This window comes from Dasypus novemcinctus, chromosome 15 (genome assembly GCF_030445035.2).
Source record: "Dasypus novemcinctus isolate mDasNov1 chromosome 15, mDasNov1.1.hap2, whole genome shotgun sequence".
Classification (NCBI taxonomy): domain Eukaryota; kingdom Metazoa; phylum Chordata; class Mammalia; order Cingulata; family Dasypodidae; genus Dasypus; species Dasypus novemcinctus.
Window position 1 is genome coordinate 20,032,876 of NC_080687.1, and position 23,349 is coordinate 20,056,224.

At 42.2% G+C, this 23,349-nt stretch overlaps 1 protein-coding gene and 1 non-coding gene across 2 annotated transcripts; both read right to left on the minus strand.

Annotated features, from left to right (window-relative positions):
- Positions 1 to 1,971: 1,971 nt before the first annotated feature.
- On the minus strand, positions 1,972 to 22,214 carry F10 (coagulation factor X). Its single transcript, XM_004450741.3, has 8 exons — positions 22,059 to 22,214; positions 19,507 to 19,667; positions 15,014 to 15,038; positions 13,931 to 14,044; positions 11,067 to 11,198; positions 8,617 to 8,858; positions 4,928 to 5,045; positions 1,972 to 2,638 (listed from the first exon to the last, which is right to left on the minus strand). Exons 1-8 carry the CDS (start codon positions 22,126 to 22,128, stop codon positions 2,064 to 2,066), a joined length of 1,437 nt encoding a protein of 478 aa, XP_004450798.2. The 5' UTR covers positions 22,129 to 22,214; the 3' UTR covers positions 1,972 to 2,063.
- On the minus strand, positions 11,774 to 11,877 carry LOC111762381 (small nucleolar RNA U13). The gene has a single exon (XR_002795502.1). It is a non-coding gene; the product is annotated as a small nucleolar RNA U13 (small nucleolar RNA).
- Positions 22,215 to 23,349: the final 1,135 nt, after the last annotated feature.

Below are 23,349 nucleotides of genomic sequence, written 5' to 3' on the forward strand. Positions count from 1 at the left end.
TTCCCTTATTTTCTCTAGCACCACTGAATTGAATTCTACTTTCTATATAGGGCTGGTAAGCAGACTCATGGCAGTGACCCATCCAGGTGATGAAGACTCCTCTTGTTCTACTCTCTGCTGTGCCTCAGTTTCTTTTCCATCTCTAAGACATGGATCAACATTTGGCTATCCAATAATAGTCAAGAATGAGAGATGACAAGCAGTGACAATGAGGGTAATTTTTTGTTTGTTAATCTTTTCCCAGAGTTCTGTTTGGACTGCTAAACAACCTTTGCTCTCTAGAAACATGAATCCAAGTCCAGGGGTTTGCCTCTGGAGCCAGCAAGTTTGTCATAGAGACCATTTTGCATCACAGAGAAATCCTCATCTTCATAAAACATGACCGCCTCCTAAGGCCTTGGACCTTTCTCCAGGAAGGGACTCTTGTGTGAACATAGCAGTCTGCTAACTCAAAGCCAACGAGCCAAGAAAGTTACCACGTTTAAAAATGCTAACCAGCTTTCTCTGAAAATGAGTGTGGAACTACTGAACACTGAGTGTAAATGTTGTCTTCATACCGTTTCTGGGAAGTTGGATACTTATTCACATTGATTTCTTTTAACCATGCCATCTGTCTTTGTTTACAAAAAGCTTTGTCCAGCCAGTGTACTTCTTTTTGGAGTTTTTGTACTAGAACTTTTAAGCTTTGCTTAACAAAGTTGCGCAAATTGCAAACTGTATAGGGACATTTGGAAAACATTGGTAGATCCTGTCTTGTGAGAACAATTTCTATTTTTTAAAAGTACATTTGGTATTCACCACCATTCAATTTTGAGGTCTATAGCTATCTTTTCAATCCATGTCATTTTGGAAGTAATCTCTCCAAGTCTCCTTGTAGAGGAAACGAGAACAGTCCTCATACCATTTCTTCCAGCACACACACCCTTCATTTTCACCTTGGCCGCACCTTGAGATCCCCTGAGGAGCTTTAAAAACTTCTGATAACTGGATCCCTCACCCGCACCCCCTCTGAGATTCTGGTTTAAGCAATCTGGGATGTGGCCTGGGCATCAGGTCTTTCAAAGCTTCCAGATGATTCTAAGGTGCAGCCAGGTTTGAAAAGCATTGCATTGGAGGGTGGCAGTTACCAGCTGATGAACATTTTACATGGGGTTTCAGGAAACAACGCCAGTTTCTTGAGTGTGCACAATAGACCCCCCTCAGAAGCTTTTTAAGAAATACCAATTAAGTCTGCATTTCTGGGGAATGTGGTCTGGACATTGGGATATTGTTTTAAAATCACCCCCAGATGATTCTGATGTGAAAGCAAACTGGAGAGCCAGTTAGATCCATTTAAAAATATTCATGCCAATGAGAAGCTCTCTGGACCTTTTCTTACTAGGCACTTGTACTTTATAAGAGGTCACGTGGAAGAAGCACTCCCGCCAGGCTAATTCACAGGGGAGAGGAATGAGGGCAGTCCAGGTCACAGGGGGGCTCTGCTGGCACCTATTGGCAACTCCCCACCAGTGGTACCGCACAGGGCAGATGCCACCAAATCATGGGGTTGGTCCTGATTCCAGCCTTGCCTTCTATCTGCACTCATTAGAACCTTGGTCATTTATTCTCAAGGTTTGAGTGTGGCCGCCTAAGGCTGGGCGGTTTAGGTCAGTTAAAAAGAGAAAAATGTTATATGAACAGGAACTCATCTGATCATAGTCTTGAGCAGCGTCATCATCTGGGATAGCCTAGTGGCTTGTTCTGTTCAAGCATAAAATTTCCAAAAGAAATTTACCAACCTGGCTAGGGAAAGGCAGAATCTAGTGTTCCAAATGAATTTTTTTTTTCCATTTTTTCACTTTAATAGAATAAGAAAAAAATCAGGAGAAGGAATTTACCCAGCTCTAATCATTGCAGACAGGAAAACCTATCCAAAGATTCTGTTGAAGAGGGTTAGTACTAAAAGCAAACCAGAACTCCAACCAGCAGACCTTTTGAATAGAATTGCATGTATTTTAATGGGAATGATCTGCTGTTACTGGAACAAACAAGCAGAGTCCACATCCACAGCTGCTGGGGGTCATTCAGCTGGGTGGGGGCTGCAGCTGGGTCCCTCCCCTGGCTTTCATTGACCTCTCGATCCACTTGAGGAAGGAGGTGACTTTGGTATAGACGCCGTATTTTCCTTTCTTCGCACATCCTTCTCCCCAGCTGACGATCCCCGTGACAAAATAGGTGTCCTTAAAGCGGGTGACGTGAGGTCCCCCACTGTCGCCCTGACAGGCATCTTCAGGATTCAAGTCGTAGCCTGCACAGAACATGTTCTGGGTGATTGTAAAACTACTGGACAACTTGCACGTGGTCCGGTCCACGTAGGGCACTTCCAGGATTTTGAGGGTGGACGAAGGGCGGCCCTTCTCTTGGGTGCGCCCAAACCCGCTGATGAAGCCTGTTTTCTGAGTCATCAGTATGGACTCAGCCCAGTCCTTCTCCGGTAAGCAGGCAGGAGCCACGTTCATCCGAAATGTGATGGGCGTCTTCAGTTTCACGACGGCGATGTCACAGTCATAGGTTTGTTGGACAAATCTGTTGTGCTTTATTATAAAGTCCACTTCGTGAGCCATTTCGTTGCCTTCTTCCTTTTCAGTGTCCAGATCACCTGGAATATGATGAAAAACACAATAGTCTGTTCATACCATGGTAGATACAATTCAATGACCTTCCCCTCCCCTTGTCCTTTGTTCTAGTAAGCGATTATATTGCCTCCTAATTTTTTTTCCCAGTCTGTGTCTCCACTGGATCAGGAGCTCTGAAAAAGGAAAGGACCATATTGTCCACACTTCTTTTCAGTGATATCAGCTCATATACCCGAGTGAGATGATCAGAGAAGAGCCTGGCAGTGAAAGGCAGTAAAGGGAGACATTTCAAGAGATATAGAGCGCAGGGGGAAAGCAACAGAAGCTGTCACTGGGGTAGGATCCGACCATGTCTTCTCCCCTTCTGACTGCCTCCTTAGTGTGTATGAACGTGCAGGTGCATGCGTGGGGGAGCGCATGCATGTGCATGTACACATGTGTATGCGTGACTGTGGCGTTTTTGGAATGCTCACCTGGCACCATGTTAAGACTTTATATCAAAATTTCTAATGTTCAAAATCTCAGAAGGCATGATTTGTCTTCCCCATTTTGTGGAGAAGATAAAAATGGATTATAAGAAAGAAGCCATTTATTTCCCCAAGGTCAGTCAGCCTGGTTTAGCCAAGATACACACCTAAAATTGCTTGATTAAAAAACCACGCTTTGGGAAGCAGATTTGGCTCAACTGATAGAGCATCCATCTACCATATAGGAGGTCCAGGGTTCAAACCCCGGGCCTCCTAACCCATGTGGTGAACTGGCCCATGTGCAGTGCTGATGTGCACAAGGAGTGCTGTACCATGCAGGGCTGTACCCTACATAGGGGAGCCCCACGTGCAAGGAGTGTGCCATGCAAGGAGAGCCTCCCTGCGCAAAAAAAAGCACAGCCTGCCCAGGAGTGGCGCTGCACACATAGAGAGCTGAAGCAGCAAGATGACGCAACAAAAAGAGACACAGATTCCCAGTGCTGCTGACAGGAATGCAAGCGGACACAGAAGAACACACAGCGAATGGACACAGAGAACAGACAATGAGGGGTGGGGAAGGGGAGAGAAGTAAATTAAAAAAAACAAAACAAAACAAAAAAACATGTTTTTTCACTAAGCAAACCTGCCTTTCTACACTTGTTACTTTTTAAAGAAGTTTTTTTTTTCCCGATTAAAAATGGAATATGGTCACTTTAGAATATTTGAAAAATATAAAAGCATTAAGAAGCGAATGAAAATGATCTTCAATTTCGCCACCCAGGAGTTTCCATTAGTGGCATTTTTGTATACATGTTTATTTAGTACTTCAGATACTTTCACTCTTTTGGCAAATATTTCTGATTATGTATTGTAAGCCAGATGAATATCTTTTATTCTGGACCTGTGCTGTCTAATATGCTGCTCGCCACCAGCCGTGTGTGACAATTGAGTGCTTGAACTGTGATGAGTCTGAATCGAGAAGTGCTGAAAGGGTAAAATTACAAAGAATTTATAGGAAAAAGAATGCAAAATATTTCATTAATAAATTTAAAATTGACTACCTGTTGAAATGATAATATTTTGGAGATGCAAGGTTAAACAAAAGATATTGTTTGAATACATCTCACCTGTTTCTTTGTACTTTTTAAATGTGGCTACTAGAAAATTTAAAATTATACACATGGCTCACATTTGTGGCTTGCATGATATTTTTATAGACCAGCATTGCCTTGGAGTAGGGGTTCTTAACACTTTTTTGTTCCACGGACCCCTTTGTCAGTCAGGTAAAAACCACGGACCCCTTCCTAAGTCCACATTGTACTGTGTATTATTTAATAAATATATCACACCTGCACCAACATATCCCCACCAGAATAATAATTTTTTTGAATTTCAATTCAAGCTCATGGACCCCTGGGAGAGAAAGACAAGACATCAATGAAACAATCCCAGAAATATAAGTGACAGAATTTGAGAGAGAGATTTGACCTAGTCAGGGAAGTCTCGAAGACTTCCCAAGGAAAGGACAACTAAGAAGGAGCGGAAGGAGGATCATGCTGTGACACAAGGAGCCAGCAAGAGAGGAACCATACAGGGAGAAGGGAGTGGCCAACTCAGGGAAAGTCACTGCCTCCTCCTCTTCCTAGTTTTCCTCCTCCTCACCTTCCTCTCCTCTGTGAACCACACCCCCCAGGCCCCACCCCCACACACACTCAGGGTTTTGGCCTTTCAACTAGTGTTGCCAACAAATTTTAGAAGTTCTGGTGATCTGTAAAAAATTAGAAAGTGACAAAGGGGCACCTCTTTCCATGTACCTGAGGAGAGTATTGGGGAGCAGTCACTTACCTACTCTCACCTTGAACCTTTTGGCTTGGAGGATGCAGTGAGCTGCAGTGAGGATGTAGTACTCACTCAGGATGGTGCCTCCACAAAACCCTTCATTTTCTTCATTTATGAGTAGAGCCTATAACAAGAAAGTTGTTGATTCCTGGCTTGTATTTGCAAAGCCAGATAAAAGTTTGGGAACAGTTTAGCCAATAGACCAGGTTTTATTTGACTTTCCGAGAGGAGGAATTTAAGAGAGTACCTTTTATCCAAAGTCCTTTTCAAGCAGTGCTCCCTACTATCGTCTCAATTCAAGCGTTCTTTTCCATTTTTCCTGCCTTCACAACAGTCTCCTCACTTCCTGCCTGGGTTAGGGCATCCCCCATATCCCTCAAGGGGTCTGCCACCTTCCCTTCTATCCTGCCCCCTGCTTGAGAACTCAAGTAGCCTCCCTCTTGCCTCTGGAATCAAACCTTAACTCTTTAGATTGGAATGCAAGACCCAAACGAATTCATTCCACATTGTCCATCTAACTCTTCGCTCACTGCTCCCCAACACAGTTCCAGTCCACCTTGCTCTGTCCTGTGTATCCCAGTGGTTGCTCCCATCTGATACCCTCTTGCTACTCCAAATGCTACACTTGTGAAGAACCAGCCCATGATTTACCTCCATGGAACCTTTCCCAAACTCCTATCTCCTAATTCACTCTTTGAATTTTCGTATCCTGGGTTTAGGCATCTCCATTACACTTGCTTTATGGATCAACATATTGATTGACTTATTCAACAAACATTTAACGAAACCTTACTAAGTGCCAAAGGCAGTCTCTTGAGGATGGTTCTCATGTTTAACCTATGTCTTTCTCCACCTGCACTATAAACTCACTTTGACAGTAATTTGTCTTTTATTTCTTCTGAATCTGTCAGAGTATCCTAGAAAGGGCTGTGCACATGATATATTTCAAGTGCCTTTGAAAAAAAGCACTATGATACCTTTTGTGGTGATATTACCTATGATTTATACCCCAGACGAGCAAATGACAGTCTTTGGAGAAAATATTTACCTAAACAGGTGTGACTTTATAGTCCTTGGAATGGTCCAACTATTCAAACCAATCTCCCATAGTGCACAAAACACTACCATTAAAGGGGAATTTCTTTGGAATCCTTGTAGATACGCCTAACAGTGATTTTCTTCCTGGCAGACTTTACCTGAAAGAACTTGCGAGTGAGGGATATTAATATTTCACAGGGGAAAGGGCACTGACAGGCCAAGAGAGACAAGTCTCTTATTTTACTTTTGCTTTCCCCAAAAGAGCTGGGCTTACAAATTTGGAGGTGGAGCATATTTTTATTCTCTTTTCTCTAGGGAATTTTGCATCCTCTAAATAATATTCATTGATGGGGAGTTATTTGTAGGTCAATGAAATAATTGATGATATCAAGTTCCAAAAGAATTCTTAAAGACGTTCATGACTGGAATGAAGTAGTAATTTTTAAAAATATATATATAGTTTATTAACTTATAATCTAACTTGAGTAACCAAGTGAAGGGAAAGTCAATGTTTCTAAGAACTGGACATCAACTGTTCTTCCTAATGATGTGGATAAGGCAATTTGCCAAGTCTTAGACTAGGAAAACAAGAATCATAAATCACACCAGACCTGATGAGAGTATCCCCTGATGAAAACCGTGCCTCAGTGCCTTTGCTCTTACATTCCTTCTGACTAGAGTGCCTTCCCTATCATCTTCACTAATGGAACTCCAATCAGAACTATTCTTTAGAGTCCCAAATCCAATGCCTCAACTCTTTAGGAAACTTTTTCCATTCATCCTAGTTCAAGTTCAGTGTTTACATTGGTACCTTTTTGGTAATCCTTATCACACACTAACTTGAATTGTGATTATTTGGGTAGATTTCACCTTCCTTCCTAGATTTTACATTTTCTATATGTCAGGGAGCTAGCTTTAGTGAGCTAAATACACAACATCCAGCTCAATATCTGCCTTTAAATAAGTTTTCAGTACATGTGTTGAATGAATGAATGATGGATATATTTTGATAGTTCCTTTCCTTTATCATTTCTACAATTGGCTACCTCTAGCGTAACCTACAAGTGAGGGGAGAACTGAGGTCATTTCTGAATGTTGCTGGCAGCTATGGATGTTTGCTCATAAGAAAGGCCATTTTGAACTGCCTGAGATGATGACAGCACAACTCTGTGATGAGAATGAGAGCCACTGAGTGTACACATTGAAAGGATTGTATAACACAGGAAAGGTAGTGGTAGATGATGGACTGTAGTTGACAGGACAGAATGAGAATGTTCTCTTATGAACAATAATAAATACTTAATACTAATATAGGGTATTAATAATGGGGTGGGCTGGGGGAAAAATATACCAAATATAAGATGTGGGCTATAGTTAGTAATATTTTGATGATGTTCTTTCATAGTTTGTAACAAATATTTCACAACACTGCAAGGTGTTGGTGATAAGGAGATGTAAGGGAGTCTTGTATGATGATATGCCTGTCTGTTTTGTAAATTCACAAATTTTACTACACATTTATTGTTTATGTATGTTCATGTATGTATGATATGTTTCAATAAAGTTTTATTTTTTAAAAAAGGCCATTTTGGCTTTGGACACTAAAAAATTCAAGTCCAAGTTAGGATTGCCAGATGAAATACAGGGTGCCTAATTAAATTTGAATTTCAGATAAACAACAAATAATTTTTTTAAAGGAGGTGCCAAGGATTGAACCTGGGACTTCATACATGGGAAGCAGACACTCAACCACTGAGCTTCACCTGCTCCCCAATAATTTTTAGTCTATGTATAGTCTATGCAATATTTGGAGCATGATTATCCTAAAAAATTCTTTGTTTATCTCAAATTCTAATTTAATTGGGAGTCCTAGTATTTTTATTTGCTAAATCTGGCAACTGTAGTCCAAATTGACCATCAATAGAGTACTTTTTACCTTTGAAAACCAATGGATGTGCTTCTCTCTAAGGTACTAGCTACTTCGTTAGGATGTAGATGTCTGAGAAAAGCAATTTACCAAATCAGAAGTGAAACAAGAAGGGGGAGTCTTTCTGTGTCCAGTCAGTGAGAGGAGGAAACCGCAGCGCTTGTCCAGCACCCATGGGCAGCACCCACGGGCAGGACCATCCCTGCTCCCAGCTGGCCATGATCTGCACTTTGAGCTGGCACCTGATCGATGATTTTCACCCTCTCTCCTCAGACTAAGGTAGAGGTTTTAAGACCTTTGAAGGCCGGGGCAGAAATCGCCCCAGCCGTTTCACAGAACATGGCATAATCTAGGCACACAGAAGGTAATTAATAAAAAATGCGTGATTGGAAAGGGTTGGGGAGGTGGGGAAGGGGGGATGGCTGAGGCCCCCAGTCACTTCTCTTCCACCCCCTCGTCCTGTCTCTGCATGCTCCTTCAACATCTGGAGTTTGGAGTGTCCTTCGACTCCACTGGCATGGAGAGAGAGGATGCTCAGGTGTGCTTGAGGTTGGCTTAAGCCCCCCTGTCCTAGTGCAGACCTGTGCCTCGGAGTGCTGATTGCCAGAGGTTGGCGCCTGGTGTCACACCTTTGTACCAAGTCAGGAAATGTTCACGTACTATGCTAAATACATGTTTTGTGGTTCACGCTGACGGTGATTCAGTTAAGGGCTGACTTGGCTAGCGTTACCTGCCAAGGACATTCGCCGTCTTTGCAATCCCTTCCGCCCACTACCCGTATGACGATACTGCTATCCGGCTCAACATATGTGTCATTGTAGATCGACAGGTCTAAAGAATTCACTGTCGGAGCCAGGTCATCATCATTCTGCTTCGGCGTGGTGGCTTCAGAGGCATTTCCACTACCCGTGTCGGCCTGGGCCAGTGACCTTTTACTTCGTTTCAGAGTATGTTTTCCACAGGGGTAAGGATCTAAAAGAAAAATAATATCCCCAGGCCTTTAAGCAAAGTGAAAATCTCCCTAACCCGCACAAATAATTCGCAGTGTAGTAGAAAGAGTATCTGCTTTAGAGTCTGAGGCACCTGGGGAAAAGGTCCAGCCCTGCCCTAACATATTAATAAGGGTGCAATTTTGGGCAACACATTTCATGGATCTGAATCTCGGTTTTCTAATCTGAAAACTGACGGGGATAAAGAGCTTGGATAAGAGTATTCTACTAACTGGGAAGGGGCATGAAGGAACTTTCTGGAATAATGGGGGTTGGTTTACATAGGCAAATGGAATTGTCAAAACTCAGTTAATAGACACCTCAGGTTTCTGTGTTAATTTTACCTCAAATGAAAACACTGTAAACAAATATTGATCTCTAGTCTATGATAAGTATGCTGAAGTATTGAAGGAAAAAGACACAGATGTCTGCATTTTACTCTTAAATGTACCAAAAAAAATAAGATGGCTTGATGGATGGATTGGGGGGGGGGGCCGCAAATTGAGGCTATACGTGTGATAGAACAAGTATGGTAAAATGTTAATGATATAGTCCAGGCCATGGCTATATGGGGACTTGCTGTAAAATTCTTCAACTTTGCTGTGTGTTTGAAAAATTTCCTAGTGATGTGTTGGGGAAAAAAGTGTTCCAGAAGGAACAATATACGCAAACAACCTGAAGTATAAGAAAGGGCAATATGACATAGCTTTGTATAATAATTTCCAAAAAAAAATTATAGCTATCCTTAAAAGCACCAAGCACAAGGGGGATACCTGGTAATTATTAGAAAACTTCCTTCCCATACAATCAAGACAATAAGGCAGAGAAGGGGACAAAGGAGGGCTGAGGAAAAAGGGTGGGAAGCAGGGAGAAGATAAAGGCAGCAGGTAATGGGGTAAGACAGACGAAGGGGGAGGTGTAGGAAAGGCCAGAAAAGATGCGTGGCAGAGGAAAACAAATGATTTGAAAACAGATTTGAAGTGGTTTCCCTCTGTTGTCTGTTTTTGTCTAAGAACAGATAAGTAAAACTTAGTTTTTTATCTGTGTGTGCCCAAGTTCTGAAAGTAATTCCCTTCCTTTCAGTAGACTTTGGTGAATTGGATAGCCCGAGATAAAACGTTCTTCACTCTACAGTTTGTTAGTTCTGTGGCCATCAGAGTAAGCTGATATTTGTAATCACTGCCCTTTAATTCTAAAATAGCTTGTCCGTGATCTAGAACAGACATATTTGCATTAGGAAGTTACCTGATTTTATTTTCCAACATCAAACATTATTTTAAATTAACTTTCAGTTATTCCTGAATTTAATAAATTTCATGCATATGAAGAAATTGATTTAGGGAAAAAATTTTATTAGACAAGTTGTGGGTTCAGTTAAAATATTTTTGGACCAGCTTAAGCTTAATGGTTCATTACCAATAGAAATGTAAATAGCATTGTCTACTCCTTGTTTAGAGAGTTAACAAATCTCTTGTTTTTTTCTTTATTATTTATCTTCTGAAATACTTTTTATAATGGTCCTGAAGGAATAATAGACAAGAAGAACAGGAACAAAATTCCTTGACATAATATGAGATAGTGGTAGCAGCTTCCAGAAGACAAAGTGATGTTATAGCTTGCAGAGCAGTGCTCCTCAAACTGCAGTACTGTTACTGGAGTCCTTATAAGTGGAATGAAATTCAGATGAGAGAGAGAGAGAGAGAGCCACGGAAGCAAGAAGCTGAAATCAGTGAAACCGGGAAGAGAAGGGTGAGACTAGCAGATAACATCATGTGCTCTGCCATGTGACAGAGAAGCTGGTCTTTGGGAAGAAAGCATCACCTTGATTTGGATATTTTCCTGGTCTCACAACCAAGAACTAATAAATTCCCACTGTTTAAGCCAAACCACTTCATGGTATTTGCTTGGGTAGCCAAGGAGACTAAAACAATAATGCACCCGTTTCACAGAGCTAAAGGACATGTCTGTTTCCACAGCCTGCAGTCTTTACATCCAACACAACTGCTGGAGTGCAAAGCACCAGGTGCTCTCGTTCTCCTGGCTCCCACATCACCTGCCAAGTCCCACATGGAAGCCTCTGGATTGTCCTTGCCCACCCAGCACCGGGATTTGCTTCCCTGAGTCTGGAGACTCTCTGCCACAATGACCCCAGGTAGCTCTGGTGCGGTGTGACCTCAAATTCTCTTCCTACCTGTGGAGATGCAGGTCTTGCCGTCATCAGCCAAGGTGTAACCCTTGGCACAGGAACACACCACGGAGTTCTGCTTTTCGGTGCAGAACTGGTCACAGTCCCCATTGTCCAAACTGCAGAGTTGCCGTGTGACTGCACAGGAGAAATGCACATTGATCGTCAGGATATGACCAGGGGAACTGAGGCTAAGGCTGGTCAGGGGTATGTCACCTTCCTCGGAAGGAAGGAGCGCAGCACCAGCGGGAATGCGAGACCAGCCAGCACCAGCTCTGTCCCATCCTACCCTGCAACCACACGGGCAGGCCACCAGGCTAGAACAGAGGATCAGGAACCCCCAGATAAACGTCAGCAGGGCTAAATGTCACATCCTGTATTCCAGTGCAAACAGGACAGGACAGTCAAGAGCAGACTGAGGAGCTGAGGTAACTACAGCTTCAATATGAGCTATTTTGAAACTCCTACTGCCTCCCCAGGCTGCTCTAGTAGAAACGTGGCATCCGCGGCAGGGGAGAGAAAGCCCTGCCATGCTCTGTACTGGCCAAAGCATTGAGCTGGCTTCCAGACTTTGGGAAGGACTTGAAAACCTGAGCATTCCTAGTCAGGGGGTCCACGAGGCTTGAAGGTTTGCAAATAGTGTGCTAGGGGGACAGTTCCAAGGAAGGGAAAGCATGTAAGCATGTATCTTCGTCTTTTTCCTTTTTTTTTCATGTCAGATGGATAACGTACCAATGTCATAATAAGGTTTGAGGGAAGCACATCTCACACAAATGTGTGAACACCCATTCATCATACTTATGAGCCACAAAAGGATCTGCATTATCTTTAAGAAGGGCGTGAGGTCTCTCCTCAGAGAGCTGCGCAACAGTGGGGTGGCTTGCCTGGTAGAGGAGGGTGCTCTTGGGGGGCAACGTGGTCAAGCGAAGGCTGAAGGCAGGGTGGCCTCAGAGGCCCCTTCCACCACAAGGCTACTTGATTCTCTTTGGAATTAAGACACCATAAGCACCTGGTGTGGTGGTCCTCTTGGTTGGCAGGTGGGATGGAGACTAAACTAACCTTTTCTTAATCTTCGGCCTCATTTGTGATTTGGTTCAAGGCTGTGCTCATTCACCTTTCCATGAAAACTCAGCTAGAATGTGAAGCCTGGCAACCAATACTTCAGGATGTTTTCCCTCAAAAAATTCTATTTCAGGGAAGTTATTTTCTTCAGTCAAATCCTATCAACTCCTGCGGCATTCGGACAAGCCCAAAGGCACACTGCTCCAAGAGGGGCCCTGCCTTTTTTCTCAGGGGGGATGTTTCTAACTTGGATTATGGTAAATTGTACTTTGGCTCTGGGTGCCCTGCAATTAGGTAGGGTTTCCTTTGAAGTCCAACTCTTTTCCTTAATTCACTCATTTTGCTAACTAAAACAACAACAACAAACAAATGAAAAACAAAAATAACCATTAGTGAACACCGAGCGGGTATCAGATATCGCACCAGGCACCAATAAACCACCAGGGTCCTTCCCTCAGGAAGCTGTGCAGAAGGTGCTCTAGGGACATGCCCTGAAATACTGCAGAGAGCCTGTCAAGCTGGAGGGATGGGACAATGCCAGGAGGTGTCAAGAAGTGTATCCTGGGGCCTGAGCACTGGACTGCAGTCCAGGACAGGCCGAGAAGTGGCAAAGCACAGGTCCTGGGGTCAGGCTGCCCCAAGTTCAAAGGCCACCCTTGCCTTTGCTAGCTGTGTGACTCTGGACAAGTTACTGAAACTCTACGGAGCTCATTGTCCTCATTTGTAAAATGGTGGCAGTAAAACCACCTTTGCTCAGTGCCTTGATATGGAGCTGTGGCTCCCCAGCAAATGCTAGGTTTCTGGGATTCTGACTGATGGTACCTCAAGGCTGGGCTGAACGCATCCTCTGGAAGTTCAGTAGCACCAACGGGAAGCCCAAGCCATCCAATCTGCTTTCAATATATGTATAGAATATTGAACTTCAAACTCACATTAATGATGCAAGCCATGGCAATTTACTTCACATTCTTCTACTTGGGATTTGATTAAAATATAATTATAGAGCAAAGATCAATGTTAATGGAATTTTGGAAAACATTTATAATAGCCCTGGGAATCTGTCCAGCACCATGTTTCAGTTAGCCAAATGGTGTGCAGGTGAGGTAACTTTGGACTGTCAATGGAATGATATATAAGTGATATTCCCACTGGGGAACACTGAAAAGAAATCTAATTTAAAACATGTTCTAAAGATGATAAAATTAAGTAATGTTTTAAAAATCTAAATGTTTTTCCTTAGCGGAAACTGGTCCAATACTAACCTAATGTTTATAAAAAATTAATCAGCATGATTAGAGAAAATTCTTAGTGATTTTTCCACATAGAATTAACTAAATGTATCAGATTTTTGTAATTGGATAATCCCAGCTATTAAACATTGAGGTTTGTGTTGGCAAAGTTAGCTAAGAGAAAGTGATTTAGATTCACTGCTCATGATCACAAGGAATATGAATAACAGAGAATGAGAAATACATTTTACTCCAAGGAAAAGTGTGGATTCTTGCTTATCTATTAAAGGATGATTTACTTTGTGAATGTTCTGCAGTCTCTTTCAGAGGAAAAGAGAATTGAATATGTGTCTCCCTGATTGTACCCCCAAACCGAATGATTTGGAGGTCATATTTTGCATTTTTATTTTTTTGCTACGACTATAATGGGAATATATACTAGAGCACAGGCTTTACTATATACATTAGAAATAATATAATATAAGACATTTTCATTAGGGTTTCATTTTTTTCTCTCTTTTCCACCTTTAATGCTTTAGGTAATTCTGATCTTAAGGTACAACAAGAAAAGGAACCTACATAATTCACAGTTTTTGCCTTCAAACTCCTCCAAGCAGGTGCAGGTGTACTCCCCGAGACCATCCTTACACTTGCCCAGATTAAGGCAAGGATTGCTTTCACACTGATCGCCATCTGCCAAGAAAAGATTTGGAAACCAAAGTTTGCAGATAATTTCTTACTTCATAGACTATTTTGCCCTGTTGATCTTGGGCACACGCTTTTCAGATAACTTGAAAACATTTGAAATGGCTTCTTGTTTCCCTGTAAACAATCTCTCCTATCTGGACTTCATTTTTTTCACCACTTTGTGCAGCTGTGTGCACGTGATGCCCATTATTTGGGTATTTGGCGATGTTCTGCTTATCTAACTGGATCATTGATTGGGCTTTCCAAATTTTGCTGAGATGTTTTAAAGTGTGCTTGCAGCTGGAGCGAGCAAATTTGGCCTGGTGACCAGCTGGAAAGACAAAGAATAGGTGAGAGCTTTATGCTTGTTTCTGGGCTGAGCTTTGCCAAGAGGGAATGTTTAAGTTTCTTGTACCAAATGATTTTGGGGTAAAATGAGAATATAAAGACTGATGTCCAGTACTAACATGGGACTTCACAGTTCTTCATGGAATTATACAGTCTAATTTAGAGATAGGTCAGATTGTCATTTTGAGAAATTTGAATACTATTACTGAAACGAAAACTCTAGTCAAGATGAATGACCATTTAAGTTACTATAAGCCTTAAATCAAAGTGGTTACCTTATTAAGGACCCAGTATTTCAGATTCTATATTTTGTTCCTATCTAATACACTTGGATTAAAAAAAATTATCATGGGTTTTGATAGCCTCAAATGAGAATAAACAGATTTAAATCTATATCTATTAAAGTAAACTACAAAACTGGAATTACCATAAAATTGCTGTAAAAGACTATTTTACAGTAACCACTATGGAAATAGCCAGAGGAGAAAAGTCTTGAATGACTAAGATTCAAACAAGAGCAGAAAGGAAATCTGGGAAGTATTTTCAAATTTCAAATACAATCTACCCCAATTTAAATATCATAATGAACTCTTCTCATTTCAGATTTAAATAGAAAGCATATCTCACCTTTGTATTTATTCCAGAATTCAGTCTAAAAGGGAAAAAAAGATTTAAAAGTACATTAGGGAAAACAGACATTTTACACCGATAAAAATTATAACTCGGTAATTCAACTTCAATAGGATATTTCCTCAAACTGAGTTGACTTTCTAGAACAAATTGATCTAAAACTGTGAAATCTAAAAGGAAAAGCTATTCAGATCTTCTGGATCTGTAAAGATGACTTTGATCATCTTAAATGTATTACCTTTGTTGAAGATTGAAAATTCATTTTCAAGGTAATCACCAAGAAGTGAATTGTACCCAAAATGGTTTGCTTTTTTCAGTGAATGGTTTTTTAGTTAAGATGTCCGAGTCAAAGATTCAATGAAGGATCAGATGCTTGGTGACTAGTCATTAAGTTAGCTGGAAAAATGTCAACTGACAATCAGCTTTAAAAGAGGGCATCAAGAGTTTATATTAGTCATAGTCTTTCAAAAAAATTTTTCTGTCTTTTAAAATTTTTATTTAAAAAATATCCATAGTAAAATAGACTCCTTTTTGTATACAATTCTATGTATTTCATGCAACCACCACCACTATCAGGATACAGAACAATTCATCATTCCCCCAAACTTGTAACCTGCCCATTCCTTGTAACCCCCATTTTTAACCCTTGTCACCAATAATCTGCTCTTGTCTCTATATGACTTTTTGAGGACGTCATAAAATGCAATCATACTATATAATCTAGTGAGATTGACTTATTTCTGTCAGCACAATGCCTTTGAAATTCATCCAAGTTATGTGTATGCCAATAGTTTGTTCCTTTTACTGTTCTGTAGTATATTCCATTGCATGGATGTATTACAGTGTGTTTATCTATTCACCCAATAAAAAACATTCATGTTATTTCTAGTTTTGGCAGTCATGGATAGAATTGCAATAAACATGTATGTATTGATTTCTGTGTGAACATAACTTTTCATTTCTCTAGGGTAGATACATAGGAATGGGATTGCTGAGTGATATGGTAACTTTATTTTTTTTATTTCTCTACCCTTCCCTTCTCCCCCAGTTGTCTACTCTCTGTGTCCATTCACTGTGTGCTCTTCTGTGTCCGCTTGTATTCTTACTGTCAGCATTGGGAATCCATGTGTCTTTTTTGTTGCATCATCTTGCTGCGTCAGCTCTCCGTGTGTGCAGCACCATTCCTGGGCAGGCTGCACTTTTTTTTGCGTGGGGTGGCTCTCCTTACGGGCTCACTCCTTGCGTGTGGGGCTCCCCTATGCAGGGGACACCGCTGCATGGCACAGCACTCCTTGCACACATCAGTACCGTGCATGGGCCAACTCACCACATGGGTCAGAAGGCCCCGGGTTTGAACCCTGGACCTCCCATGTGTTAGGCAGATGCTCTATCAGTTGAGCCAAATCTACTTCCCTATGGTAACTTTATATAACCTGATAAGAAACTGTCAAACTGTTTTCCAGAATGGCTGTACAATTTTGTATTCCTACAAGCCATGTATGAGTACTCCAATTGCTTTGCATCTTCATTAGCACCTGGTATGTGTCAGTATTTTTTATTCTTGGGACTTTCTGTGTGAATTGTCATGCCATCTGCAAGGTGGAATAATTTATTTCTTCCTTTCCAATTTGTGTGCCTGTTTTTCTCCCTTGACCTATTGCTAAGCCTTCCTTGTGGCTAGGACTTCCCGGATGATTCTGAATCAGAGTATTGAGAATGGACATCTTTGCCTTGTTCTTTTAATAGGGGGCAAGCATTCAATTTCCACCATTAAATATGATGTTAACTGTAAGTTCCCTCAGGTTGGTGAAGTTTTCTATTTGTAGTCTGCCGATAGGTTTTTTTAAAATCACGAATGAATATTGAATTTAGTTAAAAGCTTTTTCTGTACCAATTGGTATGATTGTATAGATTTTCTTCTTTAAAGAGTTAATATCATGGGTTACAGTGATTGCTTTTCAAATATTGAAGCATTCTCCACGCCTGGGATAAACCCTACTAGATTATAGTAAATTATTCCTTTTTATATATTGCTGGATTCAATTTGCTAATATTTTCTTGAGGATTTTTATGTCTAGGCTCATGCGAGATAGTGCCCTGTATTTTTCTTTTTTTAACTGTCTTTGTTTGGTTTTGGTATCGGGGTAATTCTGGCCTCCTAAAACAAGTAGAGAATTATTCTTCCCTCTTCTAATTTTGGAAAGAGAAAGTGTAGAATTGATATTATTTTTTCCTTAAAACATTTGGTACAATTCACCAGTGAAACCATCTGGACCTGAAAAGTTCTTTTTCAAAAGGTTTTAAACTAAGAAATTGAATTCACAGGTAACTCTTTTACCTTGCGTGTGTTTTGGTCTTTGGCTATTTTTGAGGAATTGGTCCTTTACGTTCAAGTTGTCATATTTATGTGTATAGAGTCGTTTATGATATTCTTTTAATATCCTGTTGGTACCTGTAGAACCTGTAGTAATATCCCCTTTTTCATTCCTGATATTGTTAATTTTTGCTTTCTCTCTCTTTCTAATCAATCTTGCTAAAGATTTATTCATTTTATTGATTTTCTCCATGGTTTTTGTTTTCATTTTCATTGGTTTCTGCTCTTTATTATTTGCTTTTTTGGTTGCTTTGGATTTTGTTCTTTTTCTAATTTCTTAAGGTGGAAGCTTAGATGATTGGTTTAAGACCTTCCTTCTTTTCCAATATAGGAATTTAATGCACTTTATGCACTGCTTTAGCTCTATCCCATAGATTTTATATGTTGTATATTCATTTTTGTTTAGGTTAAAATATTTTCTAATTTTTCTTAAGATTTGCTCTTTGACCCATGGAATATTTAGAAATACATTGTTTAATTTCCAAATGCTTAGAGATTTTCCTATTATTGATTTTTAGTTCAAGTCCATTTGGTCAGAAAACACACTTAATGATTTCAATCATTTTAAATTTGTTAAGGTGTTGTTTTTTTTTTTTTTTTGACACAAGATATGGTCTATCTTAGTGAAAAGAAAGTATATTCTGCCATTGTTGTGTTGACTGATCTATGAATGTCAGACTCAAGTCAAGTGGTATGAGGAATGGGGGAAAAATAATAAACTCATCACTTTCATAGTACTTTGAATTCTAGTCTTCTTCATCGATGTTCCTGCTGCTGTTTACTTTTCAAAGTCCTCAAATAGCTGTTCCAGGTTTTATAGCTGCATTTGGTGGGAGAGGCATGGTGGAAAGTTCTTACTCCACCTTGCTTGGAACTGGAACTTGTTCATAATTTTTTTTTTTAAAGATTTATTTATTTATTTCTCTCCCCTCCCCGCCCCAGTTGTCTGTTCTCTGTGTCTTTTTGCTGTGTGTTCTTCTTTTGTCCGCTTCTGTTGTTGTCAGCAGCACGGGAATCTGTGTTTCTTTTTGTTGCATCATCTTGTTGTGTCAGCTCTCCGTGTGTGTGGAGCCATTCCTGGGCAGGCTGCACTTTCTTTTGCGCTGGGCAGTTCTCCTTATGGGGTGCACTCCTTGCACGTGGGACTCCCCTACACGGGGACACCCCTGCATGGCACGGCATTCCTTGCGTGCATCAGCACTGCATGTGGGCCAGCTCCACACGGGTCAAGGAGGCCCGGGGTTTGAACCCCAGACCTCTCATGTGGTAGACAGCCACCCTGACCACTGGGCCAAGTCCGCTTCCCTGTTCATAGTCTTTGATTCAGTATCCCTCTCTGGATAAGCCATTCTTGGAAGATAATCCAGAAGAAATATTTGTATGTGCATTTTCATAATAGCAATATTTAGAAATAACTTAGCCAAAATATGAAAATACTAAATGCATCCATGCAATCGAGTATAATTTAGTTCTACAAAATTTTAAGCATGATAACCATACAGAAGTCAGGAGAGTGGGAAATGATACTGAAGAAAAGAGCAGAACATGAAATTGGATCTGCATTACAATTCTATTTTTAAAAATCATATATGTACATATATAATTATAAGCACAATTCCGTAAGAATGAAAACAATTGCTGAAATTTTGAATAAGTTAAAATTAAACATTTTATTTACTGTTTTAAAATTAATTTAAAAATACTTTGAAAAGTTCTTATAAACCTTCTTATTGATTTGGGGCACATAATTTCCCCTCAGTTTTCCCATGGATGAAACAAGTTTATGTGTCTCACCAGATTTGTGAGGAGACGCTATGAATGGCATTGCAAATAGTAAATGAAATGCTAATCAAGGTAGCTCTTATTCTTTAAACCTCTTCCACCAACTCTTCACACTAGAAAATCCCTTATATACTCCACTGCTCTCTCCTCCTTGCAGGGCCATAGAACAGAATGAGCAATTCAGGTGGGAGCCCAGCATGGAATATACTGTTAGTCTCAGATATGTCCTTATTTAGTAGATGGGAATTTTGACCATTCTCCATCCTCCGGTTGTGGCATTTGCAATCAACCCAGCATAGTATGGCGCTGGTATCCCTGTCTTATTAACCCTTACCGTTTTTTCGTTGTTTTCAAAGACTTCTCGGGCCTCTTCAAATGAGCAAATCTCTTCTATACACTCTCTTTCAATGTTTCCTTTCTTTATCTCTTCTAAAAACGAATTCGCCCTCCTGATCCTCTCCAGGACATTGTTAGCACGTTCCCGGGTAACAAATACTAGAAGTCAGTGAAGGACACAAAGTTGAAGGGAGCTTCACTGGGTCACCCACCCTTCCCCACCACCTGCAGAGTCACACCCACGCCCACATCCACCTCCATGCTGCAAAAGGGGGAAAAAGCTCTTTCCTCTCGCATTAAGAAAGCTGGGAGGGGAATGCCCATCTCCACTCACGACTCCTCCGTGAGTTAAATTATAAAGCACCTGCTCTAGATCCCAGAACCCTTCTCTGGAGAGTACGCAGATCCAGTCGGCTCCCTGCACATTCACACCCAGCATCAACCTACTCAATCCACTTTGTTGAGCGCCTCCAGGCCACTGCCTGGGTGACCTCCGTGTTGCCCCCATAGCTACTCCTCTCTGTGCTCTGGCTCAAGCTGTGTCCCTCTACCCAGCCGCCACTCTGAGTCCTACCCATCCTTCAGCCCTCTGGAGTAAGTTGGGGTTATGATACCTTTTTGACCATGACCTATTATAAACAGTATATTTTATATCAAGTCTCAGTATACGCACACAGATTCAACTAAAATAGAAGTTTTAAGAAAGAGCACTTACTACGTGGGTTACTCTGATTTTGTCTATTTGTTTCTATTCTAGTTCATTGTTTAAAAATGCTGGTCACCACCCACTAAATTGATTTCATGACACCCAAATGATTCTTGCTGATGAAAGTACCCTGGATTAGAGGATCTCTGTGGCCTTTTCCACAGTGTTATTCAAAACCACGTGTTCTCCCACCTCTCTCATTCACCACCTCCTCTTCTTTCTTGTGATTATGCAAGGTCCTCAAGATTCTTTTCTTGGCCCTTTGACTCTCCCTGTCTACCTTCCTTCCACTGAAAAATTCAGAGAGTCTCACCAAAATAGAGGTGACCCTTCAAGTTGATATTTCTGGTACTGACCTTTGAATGAGATCCATGATGAATGTCCCTCCCCTTCTCAGAATTCCCCATGTCCAAAACTGAAAGACAGGACTTTAGAATCAAACAGTCTTGAGTCCCAAATACATCGTGGTCACTTACTACTTACTATTGGAAACTGGGAATCATAATACCCTGCTTCTCAGAGTTGTTCTAATAAGTGTAGAAAACTCCTGGTGTTGAGTTTGGTATGCACCGATGCTCAATACATGTTAGCTTCATTCCTCCTTCAGATTACTCTCCCTTCCAAATTCCCCATTTCTTTCAATGCCACCTACATTATCCCAGCAACACAAGGCTCAAACAGTTATGGGTTGACCCCTCCCTATTACTCTCTCTATTCAATCTACTACCAAATCTTGCTCTGAAAATTTTTGCTTTGAAATGCAAAACCTTGTTTACCCTGCATGCCGGTTCCTCTTGACACTCTCCTTTTCCTGGCTCTCATGTTCCAGGTATCACAACCACCTCAGGCCTGGTATCTGAGCCTTAGTCCAGTGCTTTTCTAATTGTGATTCGTGCACCTGCCTTCTAGAGTGGGACCTGGAAATCGACATTTAACACACTCCCCAGATCTAATTGCATCCAGGTTTGCAACTGCCTGAGTCCCTCGCCCCTTCCGCGTGGCCTGCGTCCTTGCTGCCAGATGAACCTAAGCTTAATTCAGCCTCTTTTGCATTTTTCCTAATCCTCCTTTCCCTACTCTGTGATTTTGTTTTTCTTTCACTTTTACCACTTAACAGTTGGGGTCCCCATCTGGGAGACCCATGTTCCTTGTTTGCTCCTCAGTGCTCCTGGCTTTCACTTTATCCCACAAGCAAACAAGTCCCAGTGCTTTCCAGCCCAGGGAGGGGCTGCCTGCCGCCTCCCCGCTCCCCTCTCCCTGAGCTAAGCGTGCCCTTTCCTTTCCAGGGCTGCTTTCTTTTTGGACAGGCCCAGGTATCCCAGCTGGCCCCAAGGACCTTGTCTGCCTAGCCTCACATTTTGCAGCTCCTTCTCCAGGCCTGGGCCAGCCTGGGGGTGGAGGCACCAGGTTCCTTTCTCTTTCTCTCTTCCCTGCCTTGGAAGGTCCTCTCTGCCTGTTGAGCACCCCTCACCTCCGACCCCCGCTATTTCTCCGCAGCTTCTCTAGAAGGCGACGGGGGAACTTCTCCGTCTCTCCCTCTCTCCATCTCACTCACTTTGTCTTTCTCTTCCTCTGTCTCTGTTTCTATCTCTCTCTGTGTCCTTTGATCTGCCCAGGTGACTCTCGCCCAGAGGAAGAAGCAGCTGGTTCTAAATACACTCTCGGCTAGGAAATGTGAAGGGCAGCTGCCTCACACCAGCCTTTGACAGGAGAAAGGGGGCACCTACTGCCCACACTGCAGAGATCCTAGGGCATCGCCCCGACTCTCACCCCTCCTTCACTCCTCCCACGGGAGAGACACGTCCGCAATCACACGGGGCAAGCTGGGAAGGGTGGGAACTTACCACTTCCCCCCGGCAGCAGGAGGACCGCCACCGAGGCGCTGAGCAGGGCGAGGTGCAGCCTGCCCGCCATGGTGTTTGGCTGAGGAGAGCCTTCTCCTGTCCCCACTGTGACCGGCCTCTGGGGGCAAGGTTCAGCTGACACTGGGCTTCCCAGGGTGGCTTTGTTGTCCTTCTGTTATCACAGCCTCCTGATTGGAGCGTGGGGCCTCTGGGTGATGTCAGGCAGCCTGGCTTAGGACTGGGCCGGCCGGAGGATGGGCGCGTGGAGCCGCCATCCTCATCAGTAAGCACGTTTGTGAGGGCCTGCTTTTTGTTCTAGAAAGGGATACACACATGTTTTCTGCTCATTCTTTAGTTTTTGTGGCTGTTTATGTCTAACTCTCATTTAATCCTTACGGCAATGTTAAAAGGCAAGTATTGCTTTTCTCATCTTTTTTTTCCAGAACAGAAATTGAGGTTAAATATCAGCCCAAGGTCATCTGTAATGGACATGGGATTTGAACCCCAGTCCTTTCACTGCAAGTCCCATGGCTTTTTCCTCAGTCGGAAGTGGGCGTTTCTCTCATGGGCCTCGTTACCCACCTGTGTCTGTGAGTGCCTGTGCATGTGGCCCCACAGAGCTCCACAGAGGGGCCTCCATCCCAGTGTTCTATGACCTGCGCTTCTCCTGCCTTTAGCCTTGTACCCTACCTCCCTCTTCCAGCCCCTGAAGTTTTAGGAATACCTGGGAGGCAGAGCCCGTGTGTCTTGTGAATTTTATGCTCCCACAGCAGACTCTGTATACATCTTCTGGGAGAAACAACTCCTTAGCGTGCCAGGAGATAATTGCTCTTCTGGAAGTCCCCTCATTATTTGTCAAGCGCAGAACAAATAAGTCTGAGGTTGAGAGGTGTTCTCTCCTTTCTGCACTGCCTTTTGCGAGGAGTAGCAGCTAAACAATGCTTACCCCAGCCCGCAGGGCTAATTCATGGAAGTGGAGGCAGGGATGGGGGGAAGGAGGCATTGCTTCCTCTGGACCAATGATTTTGCATCACATATCCTTTAGGTAGGATAGGATAGGTGGAGGGCACGAATTAGCTCTGAAATTTCAGTGACTTGACACAGTAAACTTTCTTTCTTGTTTATGCAAAGTCCATCTGGTAACGACACCACCTGGGACATAAGGCCACCAGGTCACCGCAGCAGGAGAAGAGAAGGCTGGAAGATTCCACAGGAAGCTTTTAAGGGCCAGGCCTGGAGGTGGTGTACAACTCACACCCACATGTTGTTGGTTCTGTCACATGGTCCCAAT